General features: G+C 37.4%; 1 protein-coding gene across 1 annotated transcript in view; it reads right to left on the bottom strand.

Annotated features, from left to right (window-relative positions):
- Nucleotides 1–496: 496 nt before the first annotated feature.
- The window catches only part of GLDC (glycine decarboxylase), a 39,119-nt gene continuing 18,894 nt past the window's right edge, over nucleotides 497–20,721 (bottom strand). Inside the window, 18 exon segments of the mRNA XM_030968944.1 lie at nucleotides 497–1,240; nucleotides 2,232–2,312; nucleotides 2,940–3,112; nucleotides 4,041–4,136; nucleotides 5,426–5,537; nucleotides 6,800–6,941; nucleotides 7,586–7,698; nucleotides 8,149–8,298; nucleotides 9,275–9,400; nucleotides 12,503–12,578; nucleotides 13,422–13,564; nucleotides 15,538–15,579; nucleotides 15,674–15,758; nucleotides 16,246–16,343; nucleotides 16,892–16,972; nucleotides 17,728–17,867; nucleotides 18,927–19,032; nucleotides 19,982–20,078. Of these exon segments, the coding sequence (XP_030824804.1) occupies nucleotides 1,097–1,240; nucleotides 2,232–2,312; nucleotides 2,940–3,112; nucleotides 4,041–4,136; nucleotides 5,426–5,537; nucleotides 6,800–6,941; nucleotides 7,586–7,698; nucleotides 8,149–8,298; nucleotides 9,275–9,400; nucleotides 12,503–12,578; nucleotides 13,422–13,564; nucleotides 15,538–15,579; nucleotides 15,674–15,758; nucleotides 16,246–16,343; nucleotides 16,892–16,972; nucleotides 17,728–17,867; nucleotides 18,927–19,032; nucleotides 19,982–20,078 (2,005 nt within the window). The 3' untranslated portion in view covers nucleotides 497–1,096.

Here is a 20,721-nt window from a genome sequence, read left to right as displayed (position 1 = left end):
GTGTAACTAGTGAGAGGATTAGTTTTATGTAAATTTGATCTGGAATATGCTGGAAAAGGCTCCTGTTTAAGGTGTAAGCTTTGGTTACTGAGTGATTTAATGTGGCACTGTGTGTTGCAGGAGGGCTCTTGTCTCCTTAATCTCTTTGAGTTTAAGCTGTGAATCAGTTTTTCACAAGCTGTAGATAAAGTAGGGCAAACTGAGTGCTCTGTATAAAAAAATGCCAGAGAGCGACTTGAGAAACTGTGAAAAGAGAACACTTTTTTACCCAGGATTCAAGTAATACTAAGCAGTTCACAGTCTTTTATGCCTTCATGGTCTTTTATACCCTCTCCAGAATAAGAGAGAATTAGATGGAACTACTAAGAAAAACTGATGTGATACTGAACAAGATTAAGTTTGTTACTGCTTGGTAAAATGGATCATTTTAGCTCATTAAAAAAATCAGAGATTTATTTAAATATTAATCTCTGACAGTATTTTCTTTTGTGTAAGTTTATTGCTGCTGTAGCAATCGTCAGAAATCAGAGCTTAAGTTTCATAATTTCATACTGTCTGTTGGACAAATACAGCTGAAAATTTTAAATCCAAAACATGACAACAGTTAAAATTCTGACCAATTTTATTAGACTACTAACACTGATAGGTAAAAAAATCAGTATGAAATATTAACACTAGCAATGCTAGTTAGTGGTAGTGTGTGAAGTAAATTAAAAAATCTACTTCATCATTTTTTTACAAAATGTAAACAATTAATCCCACAGTTGATATTTATTAGTATTGCCTTATGTATCTGGATCTTTTCTACGTTTTTTAACTGTATCTCCCGTGCCACCTTGCAAGGTGGGTGTTAATTGTTAATACTTTAGCATGAAACAGACAAAATGATAAATCAAGGCAACTTCCAACATCAACTGCTGTGGAACAATCACATTTTGTTTACACCCAACATACTGATTGTATTTACATTTTAACTGAGCAGTGCTCAATGAACAAACGTTGTGACTATTCAAAATATACACAATATAAATATCCCCAGGAAATCAGGAAAGGGCCATTCTGATGGAGTCAAAAATGCAGGCAGCTGGAAGCAATCTTAGGAAGATGCTCTCTTCTGTTCAGAAAATGGAGATTCATAGGCTTCCATTGGTGGGCAGGTACAAACCAGATGTTGATCTCCATATATGTCATCAATGCGAGCAATTGTGGGCCAAAACTTGCTTTCAGGCTTCACAAATGGCTAAGAGAGACAAAAGAACCCAACCATCTTAATTTTTCCACCAAATAAAGCTACAAAATTATAACAGACATTAGGAGCTTGAAGAATTACAAATTCTGTGAAAGTGGATTTTTTGGGTGAAGTCATCCTTCAAGTCTGTTTTCAGAGCCTGAAAGTTAACAAGCATGTATAATAGAAGTGACAGCTAAAAGAATGCTTAGATTTTAAAAAAGTCTGGTCATGTCCTCTAACACATGCTTGCGAAGAAGCAGTTTTCACAAGATGAAAGAAAACTTTATTATCCTTTGAACAACTGGCTTTCACATAGGAATGAAGGAAAAGCAGAGGACACTGCTGTGCTCTTCAATCTAGTTACAGTATTATACTTAAAGGAAAGTGGAATGGTGGTGTAGTTGAATTCTTACTCTTTGAAACAGTACATATCACTAAAATACTTGCAATTAAGTTTCCAAGCAGAAAGGTTGGTCGCACGTACATTTAGCTACTATGACTGTGAAAGCAATTAAGAAGTTTGATATCAGAGTCCAGCTCCAATCTGACCTTTATTTGTAGCAGGTCCACATTGGTGTCACTTTCCCCACGCTGACCTTGGGGAACCTAGTCACACCTTAGGCAAGTTCTTTTGAGCAAAGCTTTGAATGTCAGCATGTGGGACTCTGTTTTGGGAGTCCTTGGTGCAGTTTGTCAGAACTAAACAGGTTGTTTCCAATAAGAATGAATATTCAGTGTTGAAGTGCTAGGATTTAGAAATCCAGCTCTGCACCAATGTGTGGGGACTTTTTTTTTTGAGCACTTCTTTCCTTGTCTTTAAAAGCCAAACTAATGAAACTGTGGTAGAGAGAGCTCACACACTTAAAAATTGAGCAACAATATAATGGCTCTGAAGTTTTCATTCTTACCACATTACTTCATCTCCAACTGATTAAGAAACTACAGAGCACAAAGCATATTTATATATTACCACACCAGAAAGTTCCCATTATGTACTCACCAGTGGGAATGCTGCCACTTCTCTGGAGTAGGGACGATCCCACTTGGAAGAAGTGACACAGTTCAGAGTATGAGGTGACATCTACAAGAAACAAGAAATTACTGATTTCTGTTGAACAGATCAGTGTGAAGCCTTCTTCAAGTTTCCATTGCCACATATAAATAATTACTGTCTAGAGAACACTGTTTATCTGGGGAGGAAAAAGGCAGATTTAAACCAGGAGGCAAGTCAGTATTTGGATTTTTTTTCAGTTTGCCTAAAGATGCTACCCAAGGCTTGAATATGCTTTTGGTTTTTCACTAAACTTAAAAGTCAGTATAGCATTAAAAGAGTTGAACAGAACTTGAGCTGATACTGGTTCTGTGTTGCATTGCTAAAATAATTCAATCTTTATTTTACTATTAATGTTAAGGTCATTCCACTTTCCATCTTCAGCCAGTGAAATAAGCATCTCGCCTTTGTTACTTTGAGATGGCCTTGAAATATAAATTAAGTGCTTGTGGAAATAACTTTCTCTACTCTGTCAGCAAGACTTCTCACTCGAAAAAGTCAAAATTCAAATTTTGAAAAAGTTGAAGGTTTCTCAAGAAAGTCTTGTGTTCACTGTTGTACCCCATTACTTTTGAGAGTACTGAAAGACCAGGAATGGGCATCTGCAGACTGAGGGGTTAGGCTGATGCTGGTACCTTGCTGTACATGCCATCTTACCTTTAGTGGGTTAATTTGGGGGTCCATCCTGCCCTCCTCTATTTCAGCAATTTCCTGCCGAATACTGATCATGGCATCACAAAATCTGTCCAGCTCTGCTTTGTCTTCAGACTCTGTAGGTTCAATCATAAGTGTCCCTGCCACTGGCCAGGACATGGTTGGAGCATGAAAACCTGGTGACAATAGCAGAAATCAGTCAGAGATAACAGGGTATGAGATAATACATGCATTAGCTATCAGCAGATTCACAAATTCAGTCCTTTCTCTACAAAAACCTATAGAGATTGAATTCAGTGGTAGTGTTGGCTCTGTACTTCAGAGGCAAGATAAACTTTTCAAGTATCTTGATTTTCAGCACTGAAGGGTAACACCACTGTTTTATAATACAGCTACACACAGATTTACTTTATTAAGAAGGAACTTTAATATACTTATCTAACTCACCTCTATACCTGCTGAAAAGTCTGTTTAAAGTGGTGCACAATATTTAAGGCTCACTTACAAAGAGCAGGAAGGGTGGGTTTTTTAGTATCACAATTAGGCTTTGGGTTATTTCACTGAAGAGGTATTACTGGTTAGGGTTTTAAAAGCTTTCATGCATATTCATTAGAAGCACAGTTCTATAGGATCAAGTAGTTCAATGGATCCTCTTGTCTGGCAGCCAAAAAGCATCCACAATCAGATCCTTAAGAACATGTGTACAAAACTGCATAAACTATATCAAGATGGAACTGTTCAAATCCTATTATCCTACTTTAAAAGGTTTTTTTCCTTCCTATTTTGTTTTGTTTTGCTTTGTTGGAGTCTTATTAAGCTTTTGGCTCCGACCCACTTGCTCCAAACAGTTGAGAGTCATGTAATCAGTAATTTGATGGGACAGTTTACAAAGCTATGAAGTACAGCAGAGTCAGAAGTATCTACTACAATTTAGTATATGCAAATATCTCTCCAAGCCCCATAAAGAAAATGAGGAAGCCTGAAATAATTGTGACAGATTCACCATCCATAAGCGCAGAACTCAAAAGTTTGTGTCTCCCTTTAGAAGAGATTTGGAAAATTTTCACTCACACTGCTATTTTAAAGAATAGACATTTGACTTACCATAATCCTGAAGCCTTTTAGCAAGATCTACGGCTTCAATGTTTGCTGTTTTTTTGAAAGGTCTTGTATCCAAAATGAATTCATGGGCTACATAACCTGTAAATAAAAAAATTTCATCTCCTATTAAGTAAGGCTAGTGAGAACACTAGTCTTACTTAATAGGAGAACAATGCAATTTACCAAGCTGTCTATTCTGATTGGTTTTGTGGAGATCATGGCAAAAAGACAAACTCAAAAATATCCACTTGGGCAAAACCTCAAATCTGAGAAATTATCAGGTAAGAGATATACAACTCAGTTTTTGAAGACTGACTCTTTGAGTCCCATATCACATTAAGAAGACACCTCATTTACAAGATCAGAACTAGGAATGAGTGGTCAAAGTAGCTCCTACAATTTACAAGTTCTCAGAAAAAATTATTAGATTTCTCAATGGCCCAACACTATTTGGGTTTTAGGCTATGTTAAATTAATCACGATAATCAGTTTTATCTTATGCCAGAGCAAACCTCAAATCTTCTGTTATAGAGAGGCTAAAGACAAAAGTTGTCTATATTTATATTCATGATTCTGGAGAACCCTCCTTTACATTGTTAAATCCTTGAAAATTTGCAATTTTTGTTCGCTTCTATTAAAGTACAACTTGCAGGTTTTAGCAAGGTGTACATCATTAAATTTAAGATATATATTTTAGAGATAATATATATTGTACTCAAATGTTCTTCAACGCTGTTCAGCTTAAACAAGCAAAATAAGTTCTCTGATTGTTACACTACTCCCAAAATAATTTTTTCATCTCTTCTTCATTACTTCTGTCCTGTTGCAAGACTGGAGAGCCAAAACAGGGAACCAGAATGTAGATGAAATGTCATGCATTGCCAAAGGAATTCTATCTCATCTCACAAAAGTGAACAAGGAGCAGAAATGAGGAAAACTCGGTGGGATTTTTTTTCAGAGGAAGGGTGCAAGGGGAAGTACAGGTCCAAAAATTACTTTCAGTTCTTAAATTGTTGCATCATTGGTTATGGAAATTTGGAAGTCTCAACTTGGTTGTTTTTCCTTTTTCTAATGTTCATCAATCTGCCATTAAATTTCAAGGAGAACGATCTAATAGTTTGCTCTATCTTTTAGCATCATCTTTTTCTAATAACAAACAGATATTACTTTTCTTCTACTTCAAAGTATCTCAGTTTCATTGCAACACATCCATAGAAGTGTGGTCGGTTATTTCTCTCCTTGTGAACAACAAGAGAAGTTTGAAATCAGCAGTCACATAGCATTAAAAAAAAAACAAAACAAAAAACAAATAACTGTGTTGCAAGCCAACTTCCACACGAGGCACAAAAAAAAGCTTGGTAGAAGAAAAAAAATTGTCCAATACTTGCCTTTTGCTCCTCTGAAAAGGACTTTGTAGTGCTTCTCTAGCCTTTTTGCCATGTAATTTGCATTTAGTATAGCAATCTCAGAAGCATGCTTCAGACCCTTTGCTCCCATTGTCTGAAAGGAAAACAACATGAAGAAACAGATCTAAAACAGGTCCAAAACAAGCAAAGTATTCTCCTGCATGACAGAGAGCAGCACCTCAATGCACCTGGCCAGTTCTAGCAGTCACTCTGCTGTTACACTTTTACACACAACACTCACAGAGAAGCACTGGATATTGACTGAGGCCACCTTTGGTGAATGTAGTTTATGAGAGTGTCTACTGTTTAAGAGATTTAGCTTCAAGTTCACAAGTGGATGACCGAAACCTTTGCTCAAACTGAGAAGGTCTGAACTGAACAGAAAAAAGTGAGAACACAAATAATGTCAAAAGGCACAGGCTGCCTGTCTCCATGCCACAGCAAGATTGTCCAGAGAACTTCAGGTGGGACAATGTAAATAGATGGCATTTTGCACTGTGAGGAAAGAGCTCCCCTTAAAAATTTCTAATGGATTAAATATTCTGTAATGGGAACCAGCTTAGAGTCACAAGTGATTTTTACCCACAGCTGTAAATGGAAATGGTACCAGTTCATATTTGCTCATTTGGAATTCCAGGAGATCTGGTTTCCCCAGCAGAGGAAGTTTCCATGGTTAGAGTATCATACTGGCAACAAAGTACTCTGAATGACACTGCCCCTAGGTTCATTCTTCCCCAACTCTGTCACTGTAAGCATTAAATGTAGCTCAAGAGTCCCAGCACACCCTTCTATCAATTAGAATTTGAATCTACAATCATCTCTGTTGAGAAATAATTACAAGGGATTAACAAATTACATAGATCATGAACAAGTTGATTCACATGTAAAACAAAAACTAAGTTCAGTTTTCAAATCCTCTGGAATTCAGGATATTGTAAAATTCAATGTTCTGTAGATGTGAAGTATAACAATACTGAACCATACAATTAAAAATACTCTTGGCAGAACAGTAATTTAAACATGAAAACTTCAGCGTCAGAAAGTGGAAGCCTGACTGTAGTTTTCTGCCTGTTGTCCTCTTATCTCAAGACCTATTACAAACAAAAGGTAGAAGAGTTAGATATAGCTGTTGTCCTGATGTCCTTTCTTGTGGCAACACTGTCCTACTATAAATCAAGTAGGCTTGATGGATTTAAATAACCCGTGACTGGATTGTCTTCATTTTGCTGCATTTCAGTCTGTACAAACATCAAAAAAAATGGGCTGCTCTTAGACCTGTTCATGTGGTTCCAGTGGTCACTGGACTTGTAAGAGAAAGAGAACCTCAGCTGATACTCCTTATAAAAGTCTACACACCTTGATATACACCCAGGAAATTGGCAATATAGCACTGGAACCCCAAGGTGCAGCACTGACAGTACCCAAAGGACATGCATCCTTATCCGTCTGTATTTTGATCACAGGGTGGGTAGGCAAGTAGGGAGCCAAATGTTTCTTCCTAAAACAAAAACATTGATTTTAGAGATTAAATACGTGTTCCTATGTTACCATATCTGGACAGTTTGAGCAGTAGTTTCTCTTCACCTTGCTTCCAGTCACAGTCCTCTAGGAAGTCTGATCTGTGCCTTCTTCAAAAGAAAGTTTATTAACACAACTGGTGCCAGTGGAGGATGGCACTCAGTTTTTCAACCTATCACAAGATATTAATGGAGTTATCCAAATAAAAATTACTTTTTAAACAAGTAAGGTTATTTTCCTTTAAGGAAATAAGAATGTTCCCTAAGATAGATTCACACAACTTGTGTAGCAGTTCTGTGTTCTGGACTACATGCAGTATTATCAGCCCTCAAACTCCATTTCTTACTCAGGAAACAGATTGCTGAGTGAGGTTTACCATACACACTAGAAGGCCAACATGGAAGCCAGGGTTTGGGGATACATGTGAACACACCAGCACTGAGCATGTGACTGTGCTGGAGAAGGACAGATGCTTGCAACCAACACAACACATCTCCCAGCCACGGCTCTGTACTGAAGTGAACACCCAGCCAAGAGTCACTAAGATGTGCATATATATATATATATATATATATATATATATATTATTTTTTTTTAAGAAAAGGCTAATCGAGAGATACCCACACTCCAATTGGTCCCATTCCAGGTCCTCCTCCTCCATGGGGAATGCAAAAGGTTTTGTGAAGATTTAAGTGAGAGACATCAGAGCCATAATCTCCAGGACGACACAGACCAACCTGTAAAGGTAATACTCTGTTTCAAAACATTCTTCATATACCATTTATGACCTATTTCTGAATGCAAGGGGAACAGGTTGAGAAAGATGGTGTATGTTTTTATGTTTTTCTTTATAACAATGCATCATAAACAAGAACTTGATGTAAATAATATTTTGTTTTAGGAATTCTTAATCACATCTGTAAAGAAAGTCTTTGATAAGGGGTAGGCAGACTAAGCGCATTTCAGTGAATAACTCATAAATCTTACAACACATTTCAGGGGAAAATCAAGTAAAAGAGAATTACTATCACCATCTAATTTTAATTACTGTTCTTGGAAATCTCACATCCTCCCCGAAACACTGCGGCATTTTGCATGGAAGCTGGGTTACAGTCTGAACTGAGTACTGCTGTGCTATTTTTATTCCAAGGACTCCCAGTAGTAAAAAATCTGCCCAGATTTTGTACCTGAGCATTCATATTTGCTCCATCTAAATAAACTTGGCCTCCATGTTTGTGAATGAGGTCACACACATCTCCAATCTCCTCTTCAAACACACCATTGGTGGAAGGGTACGTGATCATGATGGCTGCCAAGTTCTCCTTGTGCTTGTCCACCTGGTGGCAGGGAGGGAAGAGAAAAAAAGGTCACTGAGGCTCCTAAAGCTTCTCAAGATTTTATAAAAAAAAATACAAGTAAAGTCAGAGTATTTTACAGATGGGAAGCAGGCCTATCAGCAGATAATCAAAGTTACTTATAGTCAGCAAAGGATACTGGGCTCCCTTCAGCCATGCCTACTGAAAAAGAGTGATTTCTGAATAAATCAGAATTTTAAATCAGGGAAAAAGGCAGGTATTAAAAGGTGCATACACACACACACACACACACACATATATGTACATATACATACACACATACACATATATATGTGTACATACATACGTGTACATATACACGTGTGTGTGTGTGTGTGTGTGTGTGTGTGTGTGTGTGTGTAAAACACTCTCTTCTGGGACCTTCAGACAACCAAATGAAAATCTGGCCTTCAAGTTAATGTGAAATAATGACCATTCCCCCTACTTTCAGCAATGGAGTTCTATGACTGCCATAAAAGTTTGTCCAAATGTGGAAATGTGTCCTGCTAATCCCTCGCATTGCAAGATTCACCTGCAGTCAATATACTTAAAAAAGAGAAAAAAAGTAGTTGCCTAGCAACAACTTCCCCAGCAGAGATGGACTTGAACTTTGCTGAAAGAAGGCTGAAATGCAGTTTCAAATGGTTCACATTCATGAACATGGCTTGTTCATTTCCAGTACTAGCTGTGGACCGAAATGGTCTGCTATAAATGAGTCTACTGTGTACAAAGACTCTTTGAGCAAATCCTGCACTAAAGATCCTCAAATTAAAAGGAATCTTACAATTGTCACATAGTTAGTGTCTGAGTGAGGAAAAAAAGTTACTTAATCCTTTCAAAGCACGTATTCAGTATTATTGCTTTATTTTTTCTTGTAGAAAAATGTGATTCAGCTGCTAACACTATTACCTTCAGAGAAGAAGTGTTCCTTGAAAATCAAAGATAATTAAATACTCACCATTGCTTTTAAATGAGAAATATCAATGCTCCCATTTTTATCCACTTCAATGGGCTGAATCTTCATCCCTGCCATTTGTGCACTTGCTGGATTAGTACCATGAGCAGATTTAGGAATAAGGCAAACCTTGGAAGGGAAAGAAAAAAAGAGCCTAAAGTATAACTAGTTTAAAAAATCTTAATGTTTTATGATCTACACTCAGCTACAATTCATTATCAAAGTTTTGAAAAGAAATCCTGATGGTACCAGAAAATTGCCTCTTTTGCAGAACAATGCGACTAAATTTATTAGGAAAATCCATTCAGGTATCAGCATTTAAATAATCATTACCTAAGTTTCATTTGCTGCATAATCATATTTAGGGATGCAATTCCAGAATATTATTTCAGATACGTATATTTAAATTTTTTTGCCTCACACCACCTTTTTTTTAAACACTAATTTTTTTTACAGTTATCAGTCTTCATATGTACAATTATTTGAAAGGGAAAACTGCCTGATTCCAATATGTCCACTACACTTCTTCTGGCTTCCAAAGCATTTTCTTCTGTATTATATTCAAAACAAAAATTTAGACCAAAATATTTTGGCTATAGATGAGAAACTCAGAGCTACTTGCATGCTTTGTACAGTTAACTTCAAAAGAAAAAAAAAGAGAAGCACTTCTATTTAAATAAAGGTAGGCTCTTGTCAGTCATAGGAAAATTGTGCATGTGTCAGGATATTCCCAGACATTTTTTAAGAATTCCACCCTTTCTAAAGACAGTAAATATTTCTCAAAAAAAACCAAACAAAATTTAAAAATCCCAAAAACAACCAAACAAAAAAAAACCCGAAACCAAATGAAGCAAACAAACAAACAAAAAACACACACACACACAAAAAACCTAACAAAAACCAACCAACCAAAAAAACCTAGCAAATGAACAAAAAAACCAACCAAAAACCGAAAATAATTTTCTTCTACAGAAACTGCATGATGGCTCAGGGAACTCTATCCTCCACAGTGATGCTGAGACAAATGTGAATAGTTCAAAACACCAGAAACACAGGGATCCCAGCGCCAGTGCCAGGAAGAACTGTGCCACATCTGTAGCCATTTATCCGTATAGCTGAAATGTAAAGTGGCTCCAGATGGCCACCAAGGCTTGTTGGGTACAGACATCACTGATCACACAGAAAAGCAGGGATGTGAGCTGTCAGTTCCGTGTCCATCCTTTTTTCCCACCAGAGGGCACCAAATCCAAACACGGCCAACTAAGAGAACCTTGAGCTGCTGGTGTAATTGCTTTCTCCAGCCTAAGAGAAAAAAGCACTGCTGCTGAAAGGCCAGCATTTTGTGGGCTTTCTTATTTTCTTATTCCTTTTTACTCTTTCCCGAGAGTACCATGATTTTCCTGTAACATTTGAAATCTATAAAGTGTGAGTAAAGTGCAAGCAGCTCCCAGGCTCTCCGGTGCAGTTCACCTCTGGGTATTTTCAGACCACAGAAGGACCCACAGACACTCAGAGAAGCCTAAGGGTCTTGCACAGAAAAAGAGAAATGGCAGAAGACACACAGACAACCAGAAGACAACTCTCCAAGGAAAAAATTTCAACCTAATTCCACTCCCCACTGAGTAAAATACTCACAACACAAAGTTTGTAACAGTGAAGAGTGGTTGCCTTCTAGTAAGTTTGATGTGATCTGAATGCAACAAAGAAACAGAAAGAGAAGACAACACTGATATCCAGTTTTAGACGGTTTCCTCACACAGAAGCTATAGCTCCCAGGAGGCCAGGACAGTGATGCTTCCATTTTGAGAAGATAAATGAGTACCAAAGCCAAGGATAAAATCAGGTTCAAAGGATATGTATTCTATTGCACAAAGGACTTTTTCCCTTCTTTCTCTAAAGCCAGCTGTATGGGTGTGTAAAAAAAGAAGACCTAAGTAATCTCAGACTTCCAAAGAGATTTTTTATGTGGTCCCAAAAAATGTTCCTAAACTAACTTCCAGTGGCTTAAGTGGCAAGGATAAATATTTAGTGAAAGCCTGTTAAAGAAAAGAAAAATAGTTTTCACTGTATGGAAAGGTCATCCTAATAGAATATTATAAATTTCTGTGCTGGTTGTCTAACATTTAAAATTACTCATAATTGTGTTCATAATGGAGATCCACAGTGAAATGCCAAATATCCTGTTAATAAAAAACCCCCCAGGTTACTAAAAGAACTGATTGCAGAGTTCAGAAAAGGACCCACAGTACTGTGGGGCAGCATTCCAAGCAGTATATGTATACTGGAAGCAGACAGATCTAAAGTATGACACAAGAAAACGCATTTTAACAACCCACAACTGTGATCCTTTAGCTTTGAACCTACTGCTACTAAACAATCTCACCGTTTTGGTGGGAAAGAAAGCAAATGCATCAAAAACTAGAAAGGGAGTAAGAGAATAAAAGTAAAAGGAACACAAAAGCTTTAAAGATAACCGAAGTTATAAAATGGCTTTTTTGAGAAGGATGGACAAATAACTAGAATCCAGCTAGGAAAGGAGGATGGATAATAATATAATAAATAATCCCAGAATTAACATATGTCAACTGCTCATCATCTTTCAAGAGTGAGAGAGTGTCAGATGAAATTGTAAATATATCTCAATTTCCTTCCTTCCTTCCAGCCTTCCCAACTTCCCATGGCTGACCACATGGCGTGTTGCTTGGGAATTAAAATGCCATAAGCATGACCTTTCCTGCTTTGCCCTCTTTCCCCTGAGCTTTTGTTGTTGACCATGCCATTATATGGCACCAGCATCCCTTTGGTCAGCCAGGGTCAGCTGTCCTGGCTGTGTCTCTCCCAGCACCTTGCTGACACCCAGCCTCCTTGCTGGGAAAGGAGAGAGTCAGGGCAGGGCAGTGGCATAGAGACAAAGCCTTGACACTGTGAAAGCACTCTTCACCATTTGCCAAGATTTCCCTGTGTTATGAACAGTGCTTCCTCCACAATTCATGTGAAGAAAGTTAAGCCAAACCTAGTCAGACTCAGTATGATCACCCTTCCCTGGGTCATTCTCACGTCTGTAAAAACTTTTAAGATGTTACCAAGGATCCTGGTGGGAAGCATGGAGTACTGAAAGCCTATCAGAAGTGACAATACACGATCTAGTTTCTCTCTAGGTGAGTCCTAGCTGCTGAATCAACTCTCCACTTCCCACTGAACCCTCTTCCCCACATGAGCATTGACACTTACGGTTCTATGACGTTCTCCTTTGGCATTTAAATAAGCTTTGATTGCAGCCAAGCCTGCATACTCTCCTTGGGCTCCACTGCAAGAAGAACACAAACACTGTTACACAGCACACAAACCAGAAAGTGCCACCTCTCTGACAGAACTTCAAAACTGTCCAGCCCTAACCCTTACCCATGACTTCAAGCAAGTGTCAGCAAATTAAATGGGGCACATTCCTAAGATAAAATTACAAATGGCCGTGCTTAAATTAACAGCTAGATGTAAATGAAAAGAGTAGATGACAAAGGTGATGCCATTTTATAAGTTTATACTACAATGTTAAATCCTTCTGGTGACTGAGAGGGTCCACATTTCTGCACCTAGGAGGGTACTCTGTGCTTGATTACAGTGAGGCAAACTAATATTGAAATGCGTAGTAAAGTGTATATCATGAAACATAAAAGGTCTTTCAGTGACAGGCTTAGTGTAGAGTAAGTTCTTGCTGTTCATTTTGTATCAAAACTACTAGAGAACATAAACAGGCTGCAGCAGTACTCATTAAATGCTGCTTTATTAATTTCAGTGAGCACAGAGATCTCAGGCATTCTTCAGCCAAACCTAGTGCACTACCTACCAGTTTCAACAACTAAACACCTGGCAGGTCATACATCTTATTCCTATTCCAAATTTTTATTTTCAATTCATGGGGGGAAATATTAAAAGAAATAAAAAGACCAAATCATTAAACTTTCAGAAGAGATGAGACAAAATAAGATACCATAGTTTTTACAAAAACGACTACTTAGTAATTTAATAATCCAGCATTCAAGAAAAATTTCATTTTGGAAAATTCTTCCATGTTTGGCTCGCACATTTTCTTTGGAGATAAGGTTTTGGTATCATGTCTCAAGGTGCAAACACTCAGGAAAAAAGTTCCTACCTATTTGGCTGGAAGGAGATTTTGTCATAGCCTGTAATCTCACATAGGTCCTTCTCTAAATCCTTGAAAAGCTGCTGATACCCTTGAGCTTGATCCAGAGGAACAAAAGGGTGGATGTTGGCAAATTCTCTCCATGTAATAGGCTACAAAAACAAACCCAACAAATATATAAAGAATGCCATAACAAAATACTCTACAGACAACTCTGTTCTGTTAAACTCTGTGAAGGAATGAAGTTGCCTTGTGGTCAATTAAGTATCAAACACCAAGTATGTTGATCTGCTGGAGGCTTGGAAGGCTCTACAGAGGGATCTGGACAGGCTGGATTGATGAGGATAAGGTTAGTCATGTGAGGTTCAGTAAGGTCTAATGTTAACTGATTTAATGTTAACCTTCAGCTTTTTATTTTTGTAATCAGATTACACATAAAGATTTAGGGTATTTATAAAGAGATTACCCCCAAAGCTTAGAAGTAGTTTATAGAACACATGTGCCCCTTTCTCTCTTGCTCTTTTTTCTCTTCTCAACAGATCACCATGTCCATGTTGATGTTTAAGCCATGGGATGGTGCAAAAGCCTAGAAGATAAGGGGCTAATGTTTATGTCTCAAACACTGATGGACAGATAGCTGTGAAGCCAGACAAGGATTGTTGACAAAAGCAGACTGTGTAAATGGGCGGGAAAGAACAGGATGCAGGTGGAGAATGGGGCCACATGGAGCTGGAGGCAGAACACTTTCCTGGGACAACAGTCCTTGTTCTGGCTTCTGGACATACTCAGCACAAGACAGTACGGCACAAGTGCTGCAATGAGGCTGAGAAGAGGGCATGGACTGTTCACCAAAGGTTGATCCAGTGTGGGGAATCAAGATCACCAAAGACCTCCAAAGCCCTCTGACCCATTTCCAGAAAGGCCTAGAACTGTGCATGGACTATGCATGATAATTAATTTGCATAGAGAGCAAGAAACTTATCTCCAGGGTTGAGAAAACTCATCTACAGAAAGGTAGGAGCCTCAGTGCACATGTGCCTAGGACCCTGGACACAACAACAGCTCTACAACTGCCTGAAAGGAGGCTGTAGCCAGGTGGGCATTGGTCTCTTCCCAGGTAGTAACTGGTAAGACAAGACTGGATATAAAGAAAAATGCACTCACAGAAGGGGTTAACAAGCATTTGAACAGCCTCCCTAAAGAACTGCCAAAGTCAACACCCCTGAAAGTGTTTATGAGATATGTAGATATGGTGATCAGGAACAAGATTTAGAAGTGCCAGGTCAACAGCTGGACTTTATCTTATGTTTTCCAATGTAAATGATTCTATGATTCTCAGTAACCATTTTCTAACATTAAGAATATTCTTAAAAATTCTTAATTTCTCCTACTACTTAGTTTTACCTACCATTACATAGAGCTGTGGGATCTACAAGGTAAACAAAGAGGAGTTGCTGAGAATAGTATTAGTTTTACTTAGAGGAAATATACAAGACATAAAACAGTGAAGGGAAAAAGAGAAAGTAGTGAGAGAAGGGGGACAAAGAAAACTAGTGAAAGATGAAAGTGAGAAGACAACAGGAAGAGAGCAAAGGGAGCACATTCCAAGTCAAAGTCATTTGGTAATCGAATAGCCTGGCTAAAGCTCTGCTTCATGTGCTATCAGCTAGAAAAATGAAGATATCTGGGGACTCTTCAGCTGGGGAAAAGGAAACTCTCCTAAGAAATTGCAAACTGAAAAAGAAGCATGAATTGTCTGGCCCATCTGACTCTTTCCATATTTATGAGGATTTGATTTTAAGATCTGTAAAGCAGACAGAATTTAGGTAATGCAACATTGCTTGAGGGAACAGGACTGTGATACCCAATTCAAAAAATTGTTTTCATAATTTTTTTCAAAATCGAGTCTTCAAAACCACATAGTCTCCTTCTGTTGTTGCAGTCCTACTCGTGCTTTTCAGAACATTTTCTTAGTGGAAAAGGGAGAGGGTGACTTCAGCTGCCCCTGAAACTGCCTCCTCAGGTGAAGTATTAGACAAAGAACAGGCCTTACTTCCCTGGAATGACACTGGCTAGATAGTTTACTCATGTGGATATCAAGTGAGACAGTATTATTGCAACTTACTGTGAGTTCAGCTGAACTATTGAGCTTCATTGTGCAGGACCCCTAAAAATACAGACACACATCAGTATTTATTGAAGTACATAAACACATAGGTAAGTACATAATTTTTTGTCTTTTCTTTTTGATAAATACCTACCAAGGGAATCATGCTGTGAACAAGGGAAATATCTTTGTTTTCTAATCTTTTCATGTACCGCACAATGTTTGTCTCAGAGTGATAGCTGGAGAACACAAAACAAAATGTTAAGGCAAACAGATCAGCTGCACCAGCTGCTACATAGGAAAAGAACACAAAAAAGAAGTAAGACTGAGAATAGTTATTAATATACACCAAGTAGTTATTTTCAAACTGGTACTTTAAGCTTGCTAATAGCAACACAGATTAAAAACGTTTATCATTATCTCAGTAACACTATCAATAAATATGGAATACAAGGATACCATGTCCTCAAATGGTAGGTTGTACAATGCAGCAGATTAATTCCCTCAGTGGTCATGAGCATTGCTCTGCTCATTTAAAATGAGAGGATAGCTAAAAATGCTACTAAATATCTTATTTTAAAGTAATGAGTTACTGTATGAATCTAGGTACAAAAATGGTCCTCAACTGACTCCACTGCTGGTTTAGAAAGGAGATATTTCAGATTCCCTAAAAATAGCAAACATACATTCAGATTCCCTAAAAGTAGCAATCAGACATTCACAAACCTGTTGAAAACCTGGTGTGTCAAGAATTTGGAAGTTCTCTTAAATGGGGTGCTAAGGATGCCTTTGGTTTCCTCACCCATACCTTCAGCAATTAGCTCCTTCAACAAAAAGAAATAGAGTCAAATATTTTAGTGGATTTTTTTTTGTAGTCAACTTCCATTAGAACTAGCTTATGAACCAGTTTACCTCAGGATTTTGTCAGCTTTTAAGGTAAAACCCCCACCTTTAATATCATATGTATCTGTATATACCTAGCATGACAACAGCGATATATTAAAACTGGGCAGCTTTAATGTCTCAGTAGTCCTCATCTTGTAGGTATTGCTGCTAAACGCTAATGACATGCAACAAAAATTCCAGAGGGGAAAGAAATAACTGACCCCACGTCCTAACCATCACAGAAGAAGTAATACCCTAAATGCAAGGTGTCCAAGCTGACCAAAAGAACTAAGTGTTGCAACCAGAAAATGGCATTATATAAATCCTTTATTTAACACTACCTCTTTATTTAAGAGAGGATCTGAAATTCTTAATATTTAACAAATGGTCATCATATAGTAACACACTATACAAGACCAGTTTTGCTTTTCATTAAACTCTGGAAACATTCAGATAATTTAATCCACATGACCTATTATGTACTTACAGAAGAAGACTCGCAACCAAAAATCCATAATATGTCATCTAGATCTTTCTCATTTACAGTTTCATCAAGTGATACTCCAAGCTATGGATAAAAGCACCAGTAATTACTTAAAGCTGTTTATTCTAGAGACATAGTAAATTTGTTTTGGTCAAAAAACACTTTCCAGAAACACAAGAGGAAAAAAAAATCAATCTACCCAACAGTATGTAAACATGTATATTTATAGGTTTATGATATATAAATTTATTTAATTCATAGAACATTTTCCAGTTCCTTGCTTTACCCTCCTAAACCATCCAAGCCAGATGGTTCAGAAACTTTGATACTCATGACCTCCTTTCTAGTGTTTCTAAGTGTTTTCTACTTAATAGGAAAATTGCCCATTTTCCCGCAACACCCCTTCCCCCTATTCCAATTTACAGAACATACTACACTTTGTTAAGACCTCTTTAGTGCCGAACAAAATGTGGTTTAAATTTCAGTCTGCCTTCAAACACTGCTATAGTACCTGAATTCGGGATGTCACCTTGTATTTCATCATTAAATTTTAGAGTGTCTCCACTCTACCCCTTAGTGGCATATTTAACATGAAAAGATTAGATAATCCTTTTAATTGGCATAAAATGAAAACACAATCATTATTTCTGGAAGTTCAGTGCCTCACTTAACAAGTTCATTCTTTACATTATCTTTATAATTGACGGATATATCTGAGCAAATTACAAGATCTTAAATAATTTTGTTCTGTTTAGCACGTGTAATGATTAGAAACTTAGTGAAGGAAATGTCATACTACAAAATTTCTGAATTTATCAAAGGTTTAGAAAGTTGCTTACTCTGCCATCACTATAAATCCGAAAATTTATCTTTCTAAGAGCTGCCCTGTCCAAAACCTCTTTGACTGAGCATCCACACGTGATCGTCAAGGTGTCAAAGAACAGATCATGATGTAGCTTATGACCAGCTCGCCTGAGACCTATAAAAAACAGTAAGTAAATTTTATTATATATGCACAGTGTATTGTTTGCTCAGGTGGCAGTTACAGAGCAATACTATGTACCTCATAAATAAATGCTTTTACATAATAAAGCAAAATATGCCCCTTGTTTAAAGAGCAGCAAAATCACCACTTTTTATTGAAATGTTACTGTGTGTGAAATGCAACTAAATCAGATTCAAACCTAAGTAATAATGCATTGAGTCTAGGGAAGGTAATACTGATACATCAAATCTGACATATATACAGCAGCAGAGTTGGTATATGAATGCGATAACGACAAAATAATAAGATTGGAAAGATATTAATGGATATGAACTGCCCCAGAGCTTGCCACAACAAAGTTAAGAGTCTTACGGTTTTTTGCAGTAGCAAGAGGTCTTCTGGCTATCTGGCAAATAAAGTTTGGATGTTTCTTACAGCTATCCCTTGGTTCCAAACATTCCAGTTTTGTATTGCTCCTTCTGACAGCAGTGGTAGTATTATCAGTGGAAAAAAAACCCCTACCAGACCATATAATTCAGGTGCAATCATTATGTTCTGCTACAGATTTTGTGCTTTTCTTCAGCTGTTAAGCTTTGGGATTTCAATGTTTGTAGCAGATATGATACTCCACCCAATTTAACTGAAATGTTTCTACTGCTTTAATATAATTTATTACCTTCCTTTGCTATGTTATTTATACTCCGTGCAGATTTCTGTGTGTAAACGAGCATGGTCCATCAAAAGAAGTAGATGCTGGCAAACAGCAGTTCAACAGCATCATCTAGAGACTCACTCTGCAGACTTCTGTTAGTTTCCCAAGAAAACAGAAGCAATACCTACAAGTTCTTATCGCACAGACATCTTATTCTTGGATGTCATTACCAGAACTATAAAAAAAACATCAGCTGTGAATTTTGTATTAAAATGGTGCCTCTCAAGTTGAAAGAGCACACATCAGATGGACATCCCTGCCCTGCCCTGTAAGTTTATTTAAGATGTGGTTTTGAAGGGGTAAGGGTTTTAGAACAGTTTCTGTAAACATTAAGTACGCACCTTCAGCCAAGATTAGAGCAGCATTGTGTACTCGTCTTGCAATATGCCTTAGTCCATCAGAACCATGGTATATACCAAACATGGCTGACATGTTAGCCAGGAGAGCCTAGGATCAAATACAGTTCAGGACATTGTTATTGTGAGCAAAGACTACTTCATGTAAGTTCAGTGGAAAGTTTCTTTAGCACCCAGAGACAACCACATATCCTCAGCTGATGTTATAGCTACTCATCTCCTGCTTACAAAACAAAAGGAGGGAAAGGCAAAATACTTTTATGAAACTGTAAGGACTGATTATGAATTCAATGCTGTTTGAAATGCAATTGTTTTAGCAGTTAACATGTACTTAAATTCAACTACTGCAACAAAGATGCTTAAAGACTTTAAAGTCAAGGATCAGTACAAAAAAAATATTCTCCTGAATACTAAGTATATAAACTTGTGTCAATAATAATATCTTCTCAAAATCTGTCACAACATCAAGAGCAGGAGGAAGGCAATGCTAGGAGCAAAAGAAGTTATGACCCTGGCTGGCTGGAGGTCTGTGGAAGTGTGCTGAAAATACCTATTTTGGATACTGTTGGAACTCTGATACTTACTTAATTAATCATGGTATTTTTCTGTAAAGATATTGCTTTGGTGATGTAACATTCTTGCATCAAGTCACATAGACAAGAATATAAGTTGTGACAATTTGAGTAATTAGTTTTACAAATTAAAAGTTTATTTCTTCTGCCTTGAGTTGGAAATTTCAGACCATTGGAATTCTCTTCTACTTTATGAACAGTTCTGTCTTGCTTATAATAAACATGCCACTACTCAGTGATGTTTATGTTACACGACAGACAAATTCATGACACTGGAAGAATTCAGGACTACAGTAAGGAAACAGATAGTAAAACTCTCTTTTCAAGCAGACCCCGTCATTCCAAACAAATGAAAAAAGACCAGAATACCTCTATGTCCTTCATTTTTCTACTAAAATCTCTCTAAAGTATAGGTAACTCATTGTTCAACTTGTTCCTTTTTAGCCCTGAAAATAAAGTGTAAGTTACCTGTGCTGTGCAGATGTTGCTGGTAGCTTTATCCCTCCTGATATGCTGCTCTCGTGTTTGTAAAGCAAGCCGGTACACTTCCTTCCCACTTGCATCTCTAAGCCACAAGGGAAAATGTTGCTTCTGTTACTTTAAAGTTACAGTTATTTATGACACAGAACTTAATGCATGCTAATCTGAAACTAATTATCTATCCTCAGAGAGAGAAGGGTGCTAGAGAGAACAAAGCATATGTCAGGACAGTTGCAATACCAAACAGAGCAAGACTAAAGCACCTCTAGATTTCTGTTTAACGACAGGAAATTCGGTATTTGCCTTAAAATGACTCAGATTATTGCAGCTATTTGAACTGAAAAATAATATAAATTAAATATTCCTAAATTTATTGATAAATGTGAATGTTTCAGTTATTTTGGTTACTGGAGTACTTCTGGATAGCCTCTGGGACAAAGATGTGCAGTCTTCCTAATGACAATTACTTTGCATTTCAATTATTACTAGTTTGACATCTTGTCAAAATACACAGTACATCACCATCAGCAACTATTAGAAGCAGATTTTGCACACTGTTTCTCTGCATAACTATAATTTGAACTAGATTAAGTTCCTTCTAGATTATTCTGGAGGTTCACTGAATTTTCTACTTCTTTCCATTTATAAGATTGGATGACAGAGAAAAAGTCAGTACGAATATGTGGAGTAAGTTAGCTTGCAAAGCCTCCTGCCATCACATTGAATCC

This window comes from Camarhynchus parvulus, chromosome Z (assembly GCF_901933205.1).
Source record: "Camarhynchus parvulus chromosome Z, STF_HiC, whole genome shotgun sequence".
Taxonomy (NCBI): domain Eukaryota; kingdom Metazoa; phylum Chordata; class Aves; order Passeriformes; family Thraupidae; genus Camarhynchus; species Camarhynchus parvulus.
The sequence above is the reverse complement of the archived record's forward strand: the minus strand, read 5'-3'. Positions and strand labels throughout refer to the sequence as shown.